Source organism: Podarcis tiliguerta, assembly GCF_965153285.1.
Source record: "Podarcis tiliguerta genome assembly, chromosome: 1".
In the NCBI taxonomy this organism is placed as follows: Eukaryota; Metazoa; Chordata; class Lepidosauria; order Squamata; family Lacertidae; genus Podarcis; species Podarcis tiliguerta.
The window spans coordinates 11,640,187-11,656,198 of NC_139534.1; the positions used below are offsets into that span (position 1 = coordinate 11,640,187).

The following is a 16,012-nucleotide window of genomic DNA, read 5'->3' on the forward strand; positions in this document are numbered from 1 at the left end:
TCCGGAGGCTTCGCATTGCTTTCGCTGAAGCCTGGAGAGCGAGAGGGGTCAGTGTGCACCAACCCCTCTCACTCTCCAGGCTTCAGGGATAGCCACCTGAAGCCTTTGGAGCGCAGCGGGAACTCGCGCTGCGCTCCGAAGGCTTTGGGTTCCTTTTGCTGAAGCCGGGAGAGTCTTGTTCTCCCGGCTTCAGCAGAGAGGGAGAGCTGCGCCGCGCTCCTTCAGCCAACCGGGAGGAGAAATGCAAGGGGCTCCGTTTCTCCTGCCGCTTCGCTGAAGGGGCGCTGAGCAGAGAGGGGGAGATTTTTTTCCCCCTTGTTCTTCCCCTCTAAAACAAGGCGTGTGCTATGGTCGGGTGCGTCCTATAGAGCGAAAAATATGGTAACCTGTGACCTTCCAAATGCAGTTGATCTCCAACTCCCACCGCCCCCAGCCTGCTTGGTCAAGTAGAATATGTTGTAGTTTAACAACATCTTGGGGTCCACAAATTAGCCACCCTAGAGAATCCTATCTTCCCTGGAAGAATACAAGCCAAAAACGATGCTTATCAAAGACTTCTGTGCCCCACATGCTAGAGAGTTCTCCAACTCAGCTGGGGACTGAAGTAGATTACCTTTGGGGGGAATCCCACCCTGTGAAACCCATGCAGAAGCAGGTCTTCCACCACTGTCGACAAACCATTGCTCCGGGCTTTAAGCGACTGCAGCTTGTTTGTGAATTATGAAATCCTTCAGCGATGTTCGTCTTTGATTTAAAGCTTTTTCTTTCTTGTTTATTTTTGTTGGAAACCCTTGTAGCAGTTAAGTTCTGTGTCTGATGCATGTCAAATTATTTTGGGTATATTCCTTTCGCCAGGAAGCTAAATCGTATTCACTGGAAACTTTCAAATGTGGAAAATTACTCACGGATGAGGCTAAAGTTGGTGCAAAATTACAATTTCAACTCTCATCAGGAGGCCAGTGCCCTAAGGGATAATCTAGGTGAGATCTAATATCTTTTTTTGAATAAATTTTATTTTTGCCTTTTCTGTTTTACATAAACAAATGACTCAAATACATAAACATATAATCCCTTCTGACTCCCCCTCCGTCCCCCGAATCTTAATGTAATGATTTCCCCCTCTGCATCTCTTTCATAATTCTATTCTTATAAATCCTTTGTCAGTCCATAGTTCAAATTTTTACTACAAGTTTTCTGTCAATCCGACCAATGTATGCAATTGTGTACAATAGCTCTTCAAATCAATTAGAAACCTTCCCCATTCTTTATTAAAGACTTCCTCTTCCTGGTTTCTGATTCTCCCTGTAGGTTTTGCCATCTCGGCATAGTTCATCAATTTTGTTTAGTGTGTTTTATAAACTCATTTTTTAAAAAATCTTAAAATAGTCTGATTCGTCTCTCCCCCCCCCCCCCCCGACTTCAGGAAACTATGTAGTCTAAAATACGTCTGTGCAAATCAGTTTGTTCTCCCCCCCGCCACACACACATCCCTTGCAATGATTATAACAGTATAATATGAACAGAAACCATGTGATTTAATAGACCTTTTGTGTGGTTAACTTCCTTCAGCGATATAACGTATTTTTCGCCCCATAGGGCGCACCGGCCCATAGGGCGCACCTAGTTTTTTGGGGGGGAAATAAAGGGGGGAAAAATTAGAGCCCGTAAAAAACGGAGCCCGAGCTTCCCCCGACCCCAGCCCCCAGAACAGGCTGCTATCCGCAAGCCGTGGGAGAGCTGCGCGACTTTGCACAGCTCTCCCACGGCTTGCAGAGAGCCGCCCGAAGCCTGGGGGGCGCTGAGCTCAGCGCGCCCCAGGCTTCTGGATGCAGGCATCTCTCTGCAAGAGGTGGGAGAGCTGCGCGACTTCACACAGCTCTCCCACAGCTTGCAGAGAGCCGCGCGAAGCCCGAAGCTTCGGGGTGCAGGCAGCTCTCTGCAAGCCGTGGGAGAGCTGCGTGAAGTCGGCAGCTCTCCCACGGCTTGCGGGTAGCTTCCTGAAGCCTGGAGAGCGAGAGGGGTCGGTGTGCACCGACCCCTCTCGCTCTCCAGGCTTCAGCGAAAGCCTGCATTCGCCCCATAGGATGCACACCCATTCCCCCTTCATTTTTGGAGGGGGAAAAGTGCGTCCTGTAGGGCGAAAAATACGGTAAGTCTAGCAGAATGCAGCTGACTTTGTAAAATCTCGCTTTATCTCAAAAGGAGTCCAGCAGGCGCCGCCATCGAGCGAGGCTTTGCTTCTGGAGGCTGTGAAGCAAGTGAAAGTCAGCGATATGGAAGATGATATACTTGAACTTCCAGATGAAGATCCCGCATCTAATACAAGCATGTATGTCGGAAAGCCTGGTTATCCAGAGGCTGGAATCCAAAGAGCTGCTTTGTTCTTGCCCAATGGCTCAGCAGGATTTCCAAAATAAATTTGATTTGAGTAGCTGATGGCCATGCCTTTGTCACAGATACTCCACCCCTCCAGGCCCCCTCTGTTTTTAGAAATTATTTTACACATGGGCACGAGGAAACTGCTTTCAAGAAGCACAAACCCAGAGGTTGAGCGGAACTAATTTTGCAGGTGTTTTGGACGCCAGACCAAACGTCTCTCCAGAAAAGAATGGTTAAATCTGTTCTGCACTGGTCCACTCTGTGTTGTTGTTGTAAATAAAAATGTGACTTAAGCTGATTGATCAGTCCAGCGTTTTAAAGATTATTTTATGCATGAGGAAAAAAATGTTAAGTCCCACATTTAGGTACAAAAATACAAGTACAGTATAGGTTGAGGAAACCTGACTTGGCAGCAGTACATGTTAAAAAGATCTGTGTCCTGGTGGCTCACAAGCTGAACACGAGCCAGCAGTGTGATGTCCACATCACAATTAGTAATAGTCTGAATCTATTCTGAGCTAGACAGACTACATCTGGAATACCATGTCCAGATCAGGGCTCCACATTTTAAGAAAGAGATTGGCAAACTGCAGTATGACCAGAGAGGACAATACGGTGAGAAATCGGGAAACAAAGTCCTATGAGGAGTGATTGAAAGAGTTGGCTATGTTTAGTCTGGAGAGGAGAGGAGAGATGATCTGAAGGACTGCCATGAAGAAGATGGAGCACACCTGTGCTCTGTTGCTCTAGGTGTCAGGACTAAAGCCAATGGGTGGAAATTGCAGGAAGCAACTTAAGCAGAGGTTGGATGACGATCTCTGTTGAGGATGCTGTAGTTGGATCTTGCATTCAGGAGCCTGCGTTGAGCAGTGGCTTGGATTAGATGGCTTCTAAGGACCCTTCCTGAGGGACGTGGATGGTGCTGTGGGTAAAACCTCAGTGCCTAGGACTTGACGATCGTATGGTCGGCGGTTCGAATCCCTGCGGCGGGGTGAGCTCCCGTCTTTCGGTCCCAGCTCCTGCCCACCTAGCAGTGTGAAAGCACCCCTAAGTGCAAGTAGATAAATAGGTACCGCTCTGGCGGGAAGGTAAACGGCATTTCCGTGTGCTGCGCTGGTGCTGGCTCGCCAGAGCAGCTTCGTCACACTGGCCACGTGACCCGGAAGTGTCTCCGGACAGCGCTGGCTCCCGGCCTCTTAAGTGAGATGAGCGCACAACCCTAGAGTCGGACACGACTGGCCCGTACGGGCAGGGGTAGCTTTACCTTTACCTTTAAGGACCCTTCCAATTCTATGATTTTGTTTGCAGTGGTGGTCAGCTCAAGTTGGAACCTCTGCCCAAAAGGTGAAAAAGATTAGACCTGAACCACCCACCTCTACCACGTTTGTTTGATGATGATAATCAGAGATGCGTTGCTGTACTAGGAACAACAGGAGCAGCTGCAGACCACCTACTTGCTGCATTTAAATCAGAACTCAGCTCTTTTATGCGTGATAAAACTGCTGTGTATATCGTTAGGGGAGAGTGCAAAGAGAGCTCGGGGGGGGGGGAGGGATAGAGAGTTGCATCTTCTAGACCTCCCCGTTGATTCTAGCCTGTCATTTGGTGTTCCCGCTGCAGGGATGAAAAGGAGGAGCAGAGCCAGAAAGAGAAACTTGTGCTCTCTGAAGACTGCGAACTTATTACAATCATTAATGTCATCCCCGGCAGGATGGAGGTCACTACACAGCACATTTACTTCTACGATGGCAGCATTGAAAAAGAGGAAGGTGAGGCCTACAATGTAATAACAGCGAGCACTGTGTGGACAGTTTTGCTGTACGCATTTTAACTTTGGAATTACCGTACTTTTTGCTCTATAAGACTCACTTTTTCCCTCCTAAAAAGTAAGGGGAAATGTGTGTGCGTCTTATGGAGCGAATGCAGGCTGCACAGCTATCACAGAAGCCAAAACAGCAAGAGGGATTGCTGCTTTCACTGCACACATGGCATTTCCTCATGTCTCTTTGATGTCCCCAAGAAGGTTTAGTTTCTCGCGCTGCTCGAAGACAGGAGCACTGTAGCGCCAAATGAAGGAACTGTTTCAGTTTCCTCCCAGGAAGCGCTGCTCATAAGGAAATATTACGCTGTTACAGGGCCTGGGACTTGGAGGTGTGCCATTAAACTTGTACATGTCACATGTGCAAATATACAGATACCAAAGACAATGTTCCTGTGTAGGCAAGAGGGTTATGCGCATTTGCAAGTTTAATGTTTTTGAAGCGTTTTACCGAACCTTGCTGCTTTGGCTTCAAATAATAATAATAATAATAATAATAATAATAATACAGTGGTACCTTGGTTTGTGAGCAGCCTTGTTTATGACCATTTTGGATTACGAACAATTCAAACCCAGAAGTGGGCGTCCCGGTTTGCCAATTTTTTTTTTATTACGACCCGTTTTTTGTGGGGTTTTTTTGGATTACGATTAATTTTTTTAGGTTTACAAACAATTTTGGGGGGATTACAACCCCTTTTTTTTGGGAGGCCCCATTGGTGAAAGCGCGCCTTGGGTTACGACCTGTTTTGGTTTACGAACGGACCTCCGGAATGGATTATGGTCATAAACCAAGTTACCACTGTAGTTTATTATTTATACCCCACCCATCCAGGTGGTTTCCCCAGCCATTCTGGACGGCTTCCAACAAAAGATTAAAAAATACATTAAGACATCAGTCATCAAACAGGGCCGCCTTCAGATGTCTTCTAAACATCAGATAGTTGTTTATTTCCTTGACATCTGATGGGAGGGCTTTCCACAGGGCGGGTGCCACTACCGAGAAGGCCCTCTGCCTGGTTCCCTGTAACCTCGCTTCTCACAGGGAGGGAACTGCCAGAAGGCCCTCGGAGCTGGACCACAGTGTCAGGGTTGAACGATGGGGGTGGAGACGCTCCTTCAGGTATACTGTGCTGAGGCCATTTAGGGCTTTAAGGGTCACCTCACCACCAACACTTTGAATTGTGCTCGGAAACATACTGGTACAATAAGTTATATGCCTGTTCAACATATTTCACAACAATGACCATCTCTTCTTTCCAGGTATAGGTTTTGATTTCAAATGGCCTCTTTCTCAGATTCGAGAGATTCATTTGCGTCGCTATAACTTGAGGAGGTCCGCTCTAGAGATCTTCTTCATTGACCAGACCAATTACTTCCTGAACTTTAAAAAGGAGGTATGTCGTCTTAAAGGTGAAATTCGTAACAAGGTGACCTCTGGCAGTTGCCGCATGGTAAAAAGATGAACAGTTTTCAACTCAGCTGTACAATGTAAATATTCCTGACTGGTTGAGGATATACTGCACTATTTGTTGATTTGCCCAGAGAATTTTTTTATCTCAAAAATCCAGCTCTTTGAAAAAAGTAACTATAAACCTACTGAAATCGGCATTCCATCATAGCATAAGAGAGTAAAGATCTGTCTTTTTGTGTAACTTGTTTTTTATTACTCTGAATGTTTGATGTACATAATTCTTTGATAAAGTGCTAAAGGGGAAACCAAAGGTGTGGTTTTGTTGATAAGCTGTTAAATTGGCTGTGAAACAGCAGGCTTCTAAAGCAAATTCATTGGACTGGCTCTTGAAAAAGACAATTGTATAACCAGACATAGAAGATTAATGGGCGATATTCAACATTAGACATATTCAGACTGGACCCATTGTAATCGATGGACTCAAGTAACTAGTCCAATGATTTCAATGGATCTGCTGTGAGTATGACTTAGTTGGATTGAGTAGACATAAAAAGTTAATTTTCTAGAAAGCAGGAGGGATAATATTTGATTCAACAGTCATTAAATTCATGTGTGGGGTGGGAGGAAACAGTAAGGGAAAAATTACATTCTTTCCAGAATGCTTATTTGGCATTTTCTTGGATGAATTAATCTATTGTACTCTGTTATAGGCAAGAAATAAAGTGTACAGCCGAATTCTGTCTCTATGTTCCCCAAATATTAGTGGGACAAGATCTCCACAAGAATTATTTAAAGCATCTGGACTGACCCAGGTAAGAAGATGTTGCCAGGAATGGCTTGGGAATTTTTTTATTTTTAATTATGGTTTCTGTAGTAGGACCTGGTAGCTTCCTTCTGCCCTTTTAAAAAACCCGGAACCTAACCGTTCTCTCTCCCAGTGATTTCCCAGCTTCAGAACTCAGGAAAAACCCCATTTTGTTTTATATCGGAGATGGGGAACCTGTGGCCTTCAATTGGCCGCTGGACTACAGCTCCCATAAGCCCTGAACACTGGCTGTGCTTTGGGGGCTGATGGGAATTGTAGTCCAACAAAATCGTTGGCAGGTCACAGGTTGCTCATCCCTGCTTTACAAAACATCCCCAGTAGTCCGCTCTGCTGACATAATAATACTTTTTGCAAACCACTTTTGAGTTGTAATGTGCTATAAGTTAAAGGGTAAAGGGACCCCTGACCATTAGGTTCAGTCGTGGCCACTCTGGGGTTGTGGCGCTCATCTCGCTTTACTGGCTGAGGAAGCCGGCATACAGCTTCCGGGTCATGTGGCCAGCATGACTAAGCCGCTTCTGGTGAACCAGAGCAGCGCACGGAAACGCCATTTAGCTTCCCGCCGGAGCAGCACCTATTTATCTACTTGCACTTTGACGTGCTTTCGAACTGCTAGGGTGGCAGGAGCAGGGACCGAGCAACGGGAGCTCACCCCGTCGCAGGGATTCGAACCGCCGACCTTCTGATCGGCAAGTCCCAAGCTCTGTGGTTTAACCCACAGCGCCACCCGCGTCCCCTGTAATGTGCTATTAAAAAAAAAGTGCTATAAAAATACGTAAAATAAATATACAAAAGGCAACCTCCACCTCTTTGTGTTCTGATCCCTCTGTTAAGAAAAGCCTGTTGGCAAAGTATAATACAATAAGCCCTAATTTGTGATGTGTAAAAGATGGAGTTCCCATTTCCAGATATGACTGGGTTTTTTTCCATCCTGCTGATGTTTGGTTAGCCACATCAGACACAAAATTTCTGATTTGGATGCAGCATGCACATTGCACCTTGCCAGAGCTGTCAACTTACAGATTTGAAAATAAGGGACCAGCAGCCTCAAAAATAAGGGATCAGCAGCCAAAATAAAGGATTGTAGTCAGCCAGCAGCCAAACGAAGCCTCAAGCGGTGGTTCCCACAGCGCAGCAACCCGGCAAAGGGGATGCAGCAAGGAAAACCACTGTCACCTCTCTGCTGGGAAGCGCTGAGCAAAGGCGAGTCCCCAGGCAACGCGGCCGATTTGATCGGCACAAGGCATGCAAGCTCCACCCCCCCAGTCGTTCTTAGACTCCTTATTGGGTGAGCAATGCAGCCAAGCAACACAGTTGGAGCCTCCCTCCTCCCTGGCCGGCAGGGAGGGAGGGAGAGGAGCTGCTTCCTTTGAAACCCGGGAAATTTAAGGGACATCATCAATAAGGAACAGCAGCGGGACACAGCGCTGGGATAAGGGACTGTCCCGCCAAATAAGGGACACTTGACAGCCATGCACATTGCGCATAAACATGACAGGGAAGCTTGCACATGAACTTTATCGGTTAATCACTTGTCATATGGACCCACCAGCGCTCCTGCTCTTTGAGCACTTATAAGGTGGACCAGTGTCTCTTTCCTAGAAATTCCTAATGGACTTCCTAGGACCAGGAATGCCCAGGGGTTCCCTCGAGGAAAGCCATCACTGTCAAATGGTAACACAGGCTTCCTCAACCTTTTGGCCTGCAACTCCCATGATCCCTAGCTAGCAGGACCAGTGGTCAGGGATTATGGGAATTGTAGTCTCAAAACATCTGGAGGGCCAAGGTTGAGGAAGCCTGTGGTAACACATGCCTACTCCAGATGGCCAGTAGCAGTGCAGAATCGGAAGGAATTCCAACCAAAGCCTTGTGGTTTTGTTTACAATTTTAAGAGACCTTGAGCCATTGTGTTAGGGCGGGATTAAAGTCCAAAATAAATAAACGTGTAAACTTGAATTTCCCCCTTAATTTTGTCACCTGAAGATATGTTGTTTGGTTCATTCAGCTACAGTGGTACCTCAGGTTAAGTACTTAATTCGTTCCGGAGGTCCGTTCTTAACCTGAAACTGTTCTTAACCTGAAGCACCAGTTTAGCTAATGGGGCCTCCTGCTGCTGCCGCGCCGCCGGAGCACGATTTCTGTTCTCATCCTGAAGCAAAGTTCTTAACCTGAAGCACTATTTCTGGGTTAGCAGAGTGTGTAACCTGAAGCGTATGTAACCTGAGGTACCACTGTACTGACAAGATGTGTGGCCTAACCGTGATGCTTATTAACAGCTTCGATTTTTCGTTTTCTTTTATTTGTAGAAATGGGTGAACAGAGAGATCTCAAACTTTGACTACCTCATTCAATTAAACACAATGGCGGGACGAACCTATAACGACCTTGCGCAGTATCCTGTAGTAAGTTTCCCCCCCATCCAGCTTCCAGTGTCTTCTTTTCAGACTAGAATTCAGTATTTACATTTCTGGGCAGAAGCGATGTGAGATCTGAAACCTGTTTGTCTTCCCCATTCAAGTTTCCATGGGTCCTACAGGATTATACTTCAGAAGAATTGGATCTCAATAACCCGGCTGTGTTCAGGGATCTGTCCAAGCCCATTGGCGTGGCAAATGAAAAGAACGCCAAGGCTGTACTGGAAAGGTACCGTATTTCATTTAAAATGATCAAAGTATTTAGTTAAATTTGCATTCTTACTCGGGGGTTTTTTTTGGGGGGGGCAGGAACTCTTAGAATGTTTACCTTCCTATTCTGTGTTTCATCTGACAATGATGCTGTTGATTCAAATGGTGGTAAAGAAATTCACGGAAGCTGTCCAGTTCTAGGCACCACAGTTCAAGAAGGACACTGACAAATTGGAACGTGTCCATAGGAGGGCAACCAAAATGGTCAAAGGCCTGGAAACGATGCCTTATGAGGAACAGCTAAAGGAGCTGGGCATGTTTAGCGTGGAGAAGAGGAGGTTAAGGGGTGATATGATAGCCATGTTCAAATATATAAAAGGATGTCACATAGAGGAGGGAGAAAGGTTGTTTTCTGCTGCTCCAGAGAAGCGGACACGGAGCAATGGATCCAAACTACAAGAAAGAAGATTCTACCTAAACATTAGGAAGAACTTCCTGACAGTAAGAGCTGTTTGACAGTGGAATTTGCTGCCAAGGAGTGTGGTGGAGTCTCCTTCTTTGGAGGTCTTTAAGCAGAGGCTTGACAACCATATGCCAGGAGTGCTCTGATGGTGTTTCCTGCTTGGCAGGGGGTTGGACTCAATGGCCCTTGTGGTCTCTTCCAACTCTATGATTCTATGATTCTAAACGTAGGTGGGAATCAATAGATGCGAGTTTAGTTGTTCACAGCATTTTGAGACGCACATGTCCCAAACCAGCAAGGAAGGAAGCAATACTTGAAGCTTTGGGGCAGGCTGGTGGTGGTGGGGAGAGCAAGAATAGCTATACTGTGGAACCTCGGAACAATTTGGAACCCGAACGCTGAAAACCCGAGAATGAATGCTTCCGTTTTCAAATCTTCCTCAGAAGTCAAGCGGCTTCTGAGGCGTGTTTCTCCATTTTATCAATGGAATTTGCTGATCTCCCATTGCGCCTTGGTTGTCGAATGTTTTGAAAGTCGAATAGTCTTCCAGAACAGATTGCGTTTGGCACCTGAGATACCACTGTACCTTGGTTCCCGAACTCAATCTGTTGTGGAGTCCGTTTGACTTCTGAAACGTTCGCAAACCAAGGTGCGGCTTCTGATTGGCTGATTGGCCCTGGAAACCATGCCGACAGCCGAAACGGATGTTTGGCTTCCAAAAAACATTTGCAAACAGGAACACTTCTGGGTTTGTGACGTTCGGGAGCTAAGCCGTTCAGGAACCAAGGTACCATATTGATTGTATTGATGAATAACCATGGTAAAGAAAATAACCATGGTTCATTATTGAGACTTTGTGCTGTGTACAGCGATAGTAAAGTAAAGGGACCCCTGACCATTAGGTCCAGTCGTGGCCGACTCTGGGGTTGCGGCGCTCATCTCGCTTTATTGGCTGAGGGAGCCGGCGTACAGCTTCTGGGCCATGTGGCCAGCAGGACTAAGCCGCTTCTGGCGAACCAGAGCAGCGCACAGAAACGCCGTTTACCTTCCTGCCTATTTATCTACTGCACTTTGACGTGCTTTCAAACTGCTAGGTGGGCAGGAGCAGGGACCGAGCAACGGGAGCTCACCCCATCGCGGGGATTCGAACCGCCGACCTTCTGATCGGCAAGTCCTAGGCTCTGTGATTTAACCCACAGCGCCACCCGTGCTCATCTTACTTTCAAACTAATGCTTGCTCTCCCCAAAATATGTGTGTTGTTCAGTATTTTCCCCAGTGTTCTAAAGTGAGGATAGTTGCAACACCCTGTGATAATGCCGTTTCCCAAACATTTTTGGTGGAAGAGTGTTTTTAATATCACAGGTGCTAACCGGTAACAGAATAACATCTTGGTTGGGGGGGTGGGAATCCTGAAATGTTCATATACCAGCAATCAGAATTTGATTCAATTGGTGAGAGAATTCATCTATGGAACCCCTATTCTCTCTCTCTCTCTCTCTCTCTCTCTTAAAGATATGAGAACTTTGAAGATCCACTTGGAATTGTCGACAAGTTCCACTACGGCACTCACTATTCCAACGCAGCTGGAGTCATGCATTACCTTATCCGGGTAGAGCCTTTTACCACATTGCACATCCAGCTTCAGAGTGGCAGGTAGGAGTATGACATGAATCAGTCGGAAAGATCTCCATCCTTGCTGTCTCGGTTAAGGATGAACCCTCCTCTCTCTGGAAAGCACATGTCTCTGGCATATTTTGTAATGGAATTCTACAAAGCATTGATCCAGAGCAGAACTGTGACGTATAGATGTTGTTGTGTGTTTAGTCGTTTAGACATGTCCGACTCTTCGTGACCCCATGGACCAGAGCACGCCAGGCACTCATGTCTTCCACTGCCTCCCGCAGTTTGGTCAAACTCATGCTGGTAGCTTCGAAAACAATGTCCAACCATCTCGTCCTCTGTCGTCCCCTTCTCCTTGTGCCCTCCATCTTTCCCAACATCAGGGTCTTTCCCAGGGAGTCTTCTCTTCTCATGAGGTGGCCAAAGTATTGAAGCCTCATGTTTCCTTCCAGTGAGCACTCAAGGCTGATTTCCTTCAGAATGGATCGGTTTGATCTTCTTGCAGTCCATGGGACTCTCAAGAGTCTCCTCCAGCACCATAATTCATGGTGCTACACCATAATTCTTGAGCTACAGATTGGCAATTTCAAAAGTCTGTATAAGGGCTTTCACACTACTGTTCTGGGTTCCTCTCCTCCCTTGGTGAGTGGGGCCCCCTGTTGCAACAGTTCAATAAAGATCAGGCTTACTAGCTGCTTTGCTTCCCAATATTCTCCGCTGAAATAGATTGCTCGCATCTTCTTCCCTTTGGCAAATGACTGTACTGTTGAAATGGCAACGAGATCACCCTGGCCTATTTATTCTGAATGTTTGTAAGTGATGCCAATAAAGGTTTGATGATGATGAATACAGTGGTACCCCGGGAAGTACTTAATTCATTCCGGAGGTCCATACTTAACCTGAAACTGTTCCTAACCTGAAGCACCACTTTAGCTAATGGGGCCTCCCACGCCACCGGAGCACAATTTCTGTTCTCATCCTGAAGCAAAGTTCTTAACCCGAGGTATTATTTCTGGGTTAGCGGAGTCTGTAACCTGAAGCGTCTGTAACCCGAAGTACCACTGTATTCTCTGGTTGGCCTCTGTTATTTTCTCCTATAGATAGAGAACCCACATAAGGACTCTATACGGGCTCTTGGGTTTAACAACACCCTTGTGGACCACATGATGGTAGGATTGGGCCATTTAAGCTGTCAAAGGAATGCAGACAGCTGTGCTGTTTAAGCAGAATCCTGGCGTTTGCATTGATAGTATCCCTCCTTACGCCTTGGATTGCATTCAGAGATTTCTCAGGGCACATGTCCCATGCGTTCTCTATCCCACAGATTTGACTGTGCGGATCGGCAGTTCCATTCCATTCCTGCTACCTGGCAGGCTCTCATGGAGAACCCCAACGATGTGAAAGAGCTAATCCCAGAATTCTTCTACTTTCCAGAGTTCTTAGAGAATCAAAATAGTAAGTAGTGGAATGTTTTTCTGGCTGTGCGTTTCCCTGAGGAGAAGCTGCCTGGTTGTAGTTAACTATTCTAAGTAAAGTGCTTGGCTGAAATTTTGATCCCCTAGTTGCAGGGCACATAGAAATTCACATACAGCTAATAAACATGGGAGTTGTTTTTAGCCAAATTACTGGTTTTTTAATGTATTCCAGAGGTGTATCCCTCACAGATGTTGTTGGGACTCCAGCTCCCAGGTTCCTCATTCCTGAAATATTCTGTTGTATAACTGTTTCTGAAATCCATTTCTGTGACAAAGTAATCATTTACCTAAGCAGCATTTTTTTTTTTTTTTGTCCTCTCACCTCCCTTCCATATGGACTTTTAAAAACTCTTGATAAATGCTTCATTTATCGTTTCCAAGCACAATTCAAAGTGTTGGTGCTGACCTTTAAAGCCCTAAATGGCCTCGGTCCTGTATACCTGAAGGACCATCTCCACTCCCATCGTTCAGCCCGGACACTGAGATCCAGTGCCAAGGGCCTTCTGGCGGTTCCCTCACTGCGAGAAGTGAGGTTACAGGGAACCAGGCAGAAGGCCTTCTTGGTGGTGGTGCCTGCCCTGTGGAACGCCCTCCCAGCAGATGTCAAGGCAATAAGCAACTATTTTACTTTTAAAAGACAACTGAAGGCGGCCCTGTTTAGGGAAGTTTTTAATGTTTGATGCTGTATTGTTTTTAATATTCAGTTGGAAGCCGCCCAGAGTGGCTGGGGAAACCCAGCCAGATGGGCTTGGTATAAATAATAAGTTGTTGTTTGTTTTGCACGGCTAATAGCAACCTAATTGTCTTCATTGCGGCTCTACAGATTTCAGCTTGGGTCAGCTGCAGATCTCGAAAGAAGTCGTGAATGATGTTCTCCTCCCCAAATGGGCGCAGTCACCAGAGGACTTCATTTTTAAACACAGGAAAGCTTTGGTGAGCTATTGCCCTCTGGGTTCAGTGGAGTGTTGAAATGCACATAGCACATGCTGCCCGCAAGGCTTAAGCTGTACGCTTTGTTGCTACCGTTTGATTTGCATGTACAATACTTTGCAGCGGCCTTCGCTGCCACTTTTCCTGCGAGTGCTGAAACCGGTTCTCTCGGTCTGTCCTAGGAGTCGGAGTACGTCTCTGCTCATCTCCACGAGTGGATAGATCTGATTTTTGGCTACAAGCAGAGAGGGCCAGCTGCGGTGGAGGCCCTGAATGTGTTCTATTACTGTACTTACGAAGGTACCAAGCTATGTTGTTGTTGTTTAGTTGTTTAACCTTGTATTAAACCTCTAATACAAAGGCCTCCATCCCTTATGAAGGAGCATCATGGGAACAGTTGCAAAGGAGGCAGCAACTACATGCCTCCCAGTAACAGATAAATTAGGTGAAAGACCTTGTGCCTAAATTGTGTAATTAAATGAATGGGGTGTGCCCCACTGATTTGTTTACTGTCATCCCAGGAGCTGTAGATCTCGATTCCTTGACTGACGAGAAAGAAAGGAAAGCTTTAGAGGGGATGATTAATAATTTTGGACAAACACCTTGTCAGCTACTCAAGGTAAGTCCTTTGGCAGCAATAGAGAACACAAGTTTGCTATCCAGGCTATTTCCTGCACTGAAACACTCCTTTCGCATATGCTGTGGGTGGAGGGGAAGAGAGGGGAATAATATATTCTTTCTGGTGTGTGTGTGTGTGGTCCAAAGGCACACAAGGCCTCTGTCTTGTCAAAATTAAGTTGGTCTGGCTCTGGTCAGTACCTGGGAACCACATGGTCACCACCTTGAGTTCCACGGCAGCAGAAATGTGGGCTGTAAATGTAGAAAAACAAATAAATATGCGGAGTTGAAAACGTAAATTTGGCTAGAGAGCCCCGTGTGAGTGTATATGTTTCGCCCTGCCATCCTTGTACTGGATTTACTAAGTTGTTTTCCTAGGCTCTTTGCAAAATGTGCTTGCCCGATAATTGTGCATGGTTTGTTGTTGTTTAGTCATGTCCGACTCTTCGTGACCCCATGGACCAGAGCACGCCAGGCACTCCTGTCTCCCACTGCCTCCCGCAGTTTGGTCAAACTCATGCTGGTAGCTTCGAGAACACTGTCCAACCATCTCGTCCTCTGTCGTCCCCTTCTCCTTGTGCCCTCCATCTTTCCCAACCTCAGGGTCTTTTCCAGGGAGTCTTCTCTTCTCATGAGGTGGCCAAAGTATTGGAGCCACAGCTTCACGATCTGTCCTTCTAGTGAGCACTCAGGGCTGATTTCCTTCAGAATGGATAGGTTTGATCTTCTTGCAGTCCATGGGACTCTCAAGAGTCTCCTCCAGCACCATAATTCAAAAGCATCAATTCTTCGGCGATCAGTCTTCTTTATGGTCCAGCTTTCACTTCCATACATCACTACTGGGAAAACCATAGCTTTTACTATATGGACCTTTGTTGGCAAGGTGATGTCTCTACTTTTTAAGAAGCTGTCTAGGTTTGTCATTGCTTTTCTCCCAAGAAGCAGGCGTCTTTTAATTTCGTGGCTGCTGTCACCATCTGCAGTGATCATGGAGCCCAAGAAAGTAAAATCTCTCACTGCCTCCATTTCTTACCCTTCCTCTCTGCGTGGTTAGGCATGCCTAAATTCCTAGCAACTTCGTTGCCAGGTTTGACGAAGGCTTCCACAATTGCGACTTTCCCTGCTATTTATGTTTTACCCAGGAGCCGCATCCTGCGAGGCTGTCTGCGGCGGAAGTGGTGCAGAAGCAGACCAGAAATGAAAACGCCGCCTTTCACCTGTTTCAACATCTCCCTGAATTGAAGTCATTCTTCATTGAGGTAACATCTTGACAACATTGCATAAACATGAATTTAGAGAGAGTCGGCTTGAAAACAACGGGGTTCTTTCTAGCTAGGCCAAAATCTGCAGCCGTTCCGCCTGTCTTGCTCGTTGCAAGGTTTAAGTTACCTATCTGTGATGCATGCAGTGTATTCAAAAGACTAGGGCTGGTCTTTTATAAGATTGGCTTGGGGCCCTGGCACTGTTCCACAAAATATATGAGTGTTAGTCCGGACCTTTCTTCACTCACCATGCCTTCTTGCAAGGCGATTAACAAAGCAATGGTTCTTCAACAATTTCGTGAGACTTGTCATGTCGTTCAGATGCCTGGTTACTGTCTTCCAAAGCAACCACTCTATTCCAAACTTAAAAATGGAAAGCGTAATGCTGGTGGTCAACAAAAGATTTAAAGACACTTTCAAGGCAAATCTAAAGAAAAATGTAGTATAAACACAGAGAACTGGGAAACACTGGCCTGTGAGCTCTCCCGTTGGAGAACAGCCTTTACCGAAGGTGTCATGGGCTTTCAAGACACTCAAACTCCGGATGAAAGTTAGAAATGTGCGGAGAGGAAGGCACGCTTGGC

At 46.2% G+C, this 16,012-nt stretch overlaps 1 protein-coding gene and 2 long non-coding RNA genes across 4 annotated transcripts in view; 1 reads left to right on the top strand and 2 right to left on the bottom strand.

Annotated features, from left to right (window-relative positions):
• Nucleotides 1-12,459, bottom strand: part of LOC310665555 — a 38,521-nt gene extending 26,062 nt beyond the window's left edge. Inside the window, exon 1 of the long non-coding RNA XR_014505520.1 lies at nt 12,142-12,459. This is a non-coding gene — a long non-coding RNA (uncharacterized lncRNA). The remainder of the gene's footprint in view (nt 1-12,141) is intronic.
• Nucleotides 1-16,012, top strand: part of NBEAL1 (neurobeachin like 1) — a 141,082-nt gene that overhangs the window by 105,721 nt on the left and 19,349 nt on the right. For both annotated transcript variants that reach the window (XM_083404486.1, XM_083404487.1), the window contains 13 exons: nt 856-980; nt 2,203-2,329; nt 4,000-4,148; nt 5,459-5,592; nt 6,320-6,421; nt 8,742-8,837; nt 8,954-9,078; nt 11,036-11,176; nt 12,468-12,598; nt 13,442-13,551; nt 13,731-13,848; nt 14,070-14,167; nt 15,309-15,425. In XM_083404486.1, coding sequence (XP_083260612.1) covers nt 856-980; nt 2,203-2,329; nt 4,000-4,148; nt 5,459-5,592; nt 6,320-6,421; nt 8,742-8,837; nt 8,954-9,078; nt 11,036-11,176; nt 12,468-12,598; nt 13,442-13,551; nt 13,731-13,848; nt 14,070-14,167; nt 15,309-15,425 — 1,573 coding nt within the window. The remainder of the gene's footprint in view (nt 1-855; nt 981-2,202; nt 2,330-3,999; nt 4,149-5,458; nt 5,593-6,319; nt 6,422-8,741; nt 8,838-8,953; nt 9,079-11,035; nt 11,177-12,467; nt 12,599-13,441; nt 13,552-13,730; nt 13,849-14,069; nt 14,168-15,308; nt 15,426-16,012) is intronic.
• On the bottom strand, nt 7,190-8,012 carry LOC310670790. Its single transcript, XR_014507632.1, has 2 exons — nt 7,914-8,012; nt 7,190-7,433 (listed from the first exon to the last, which is right to left on the bottom strand). It is a non-coding gene; the product is annotated as an uncharacterized lncRNA (long non-coding RNA).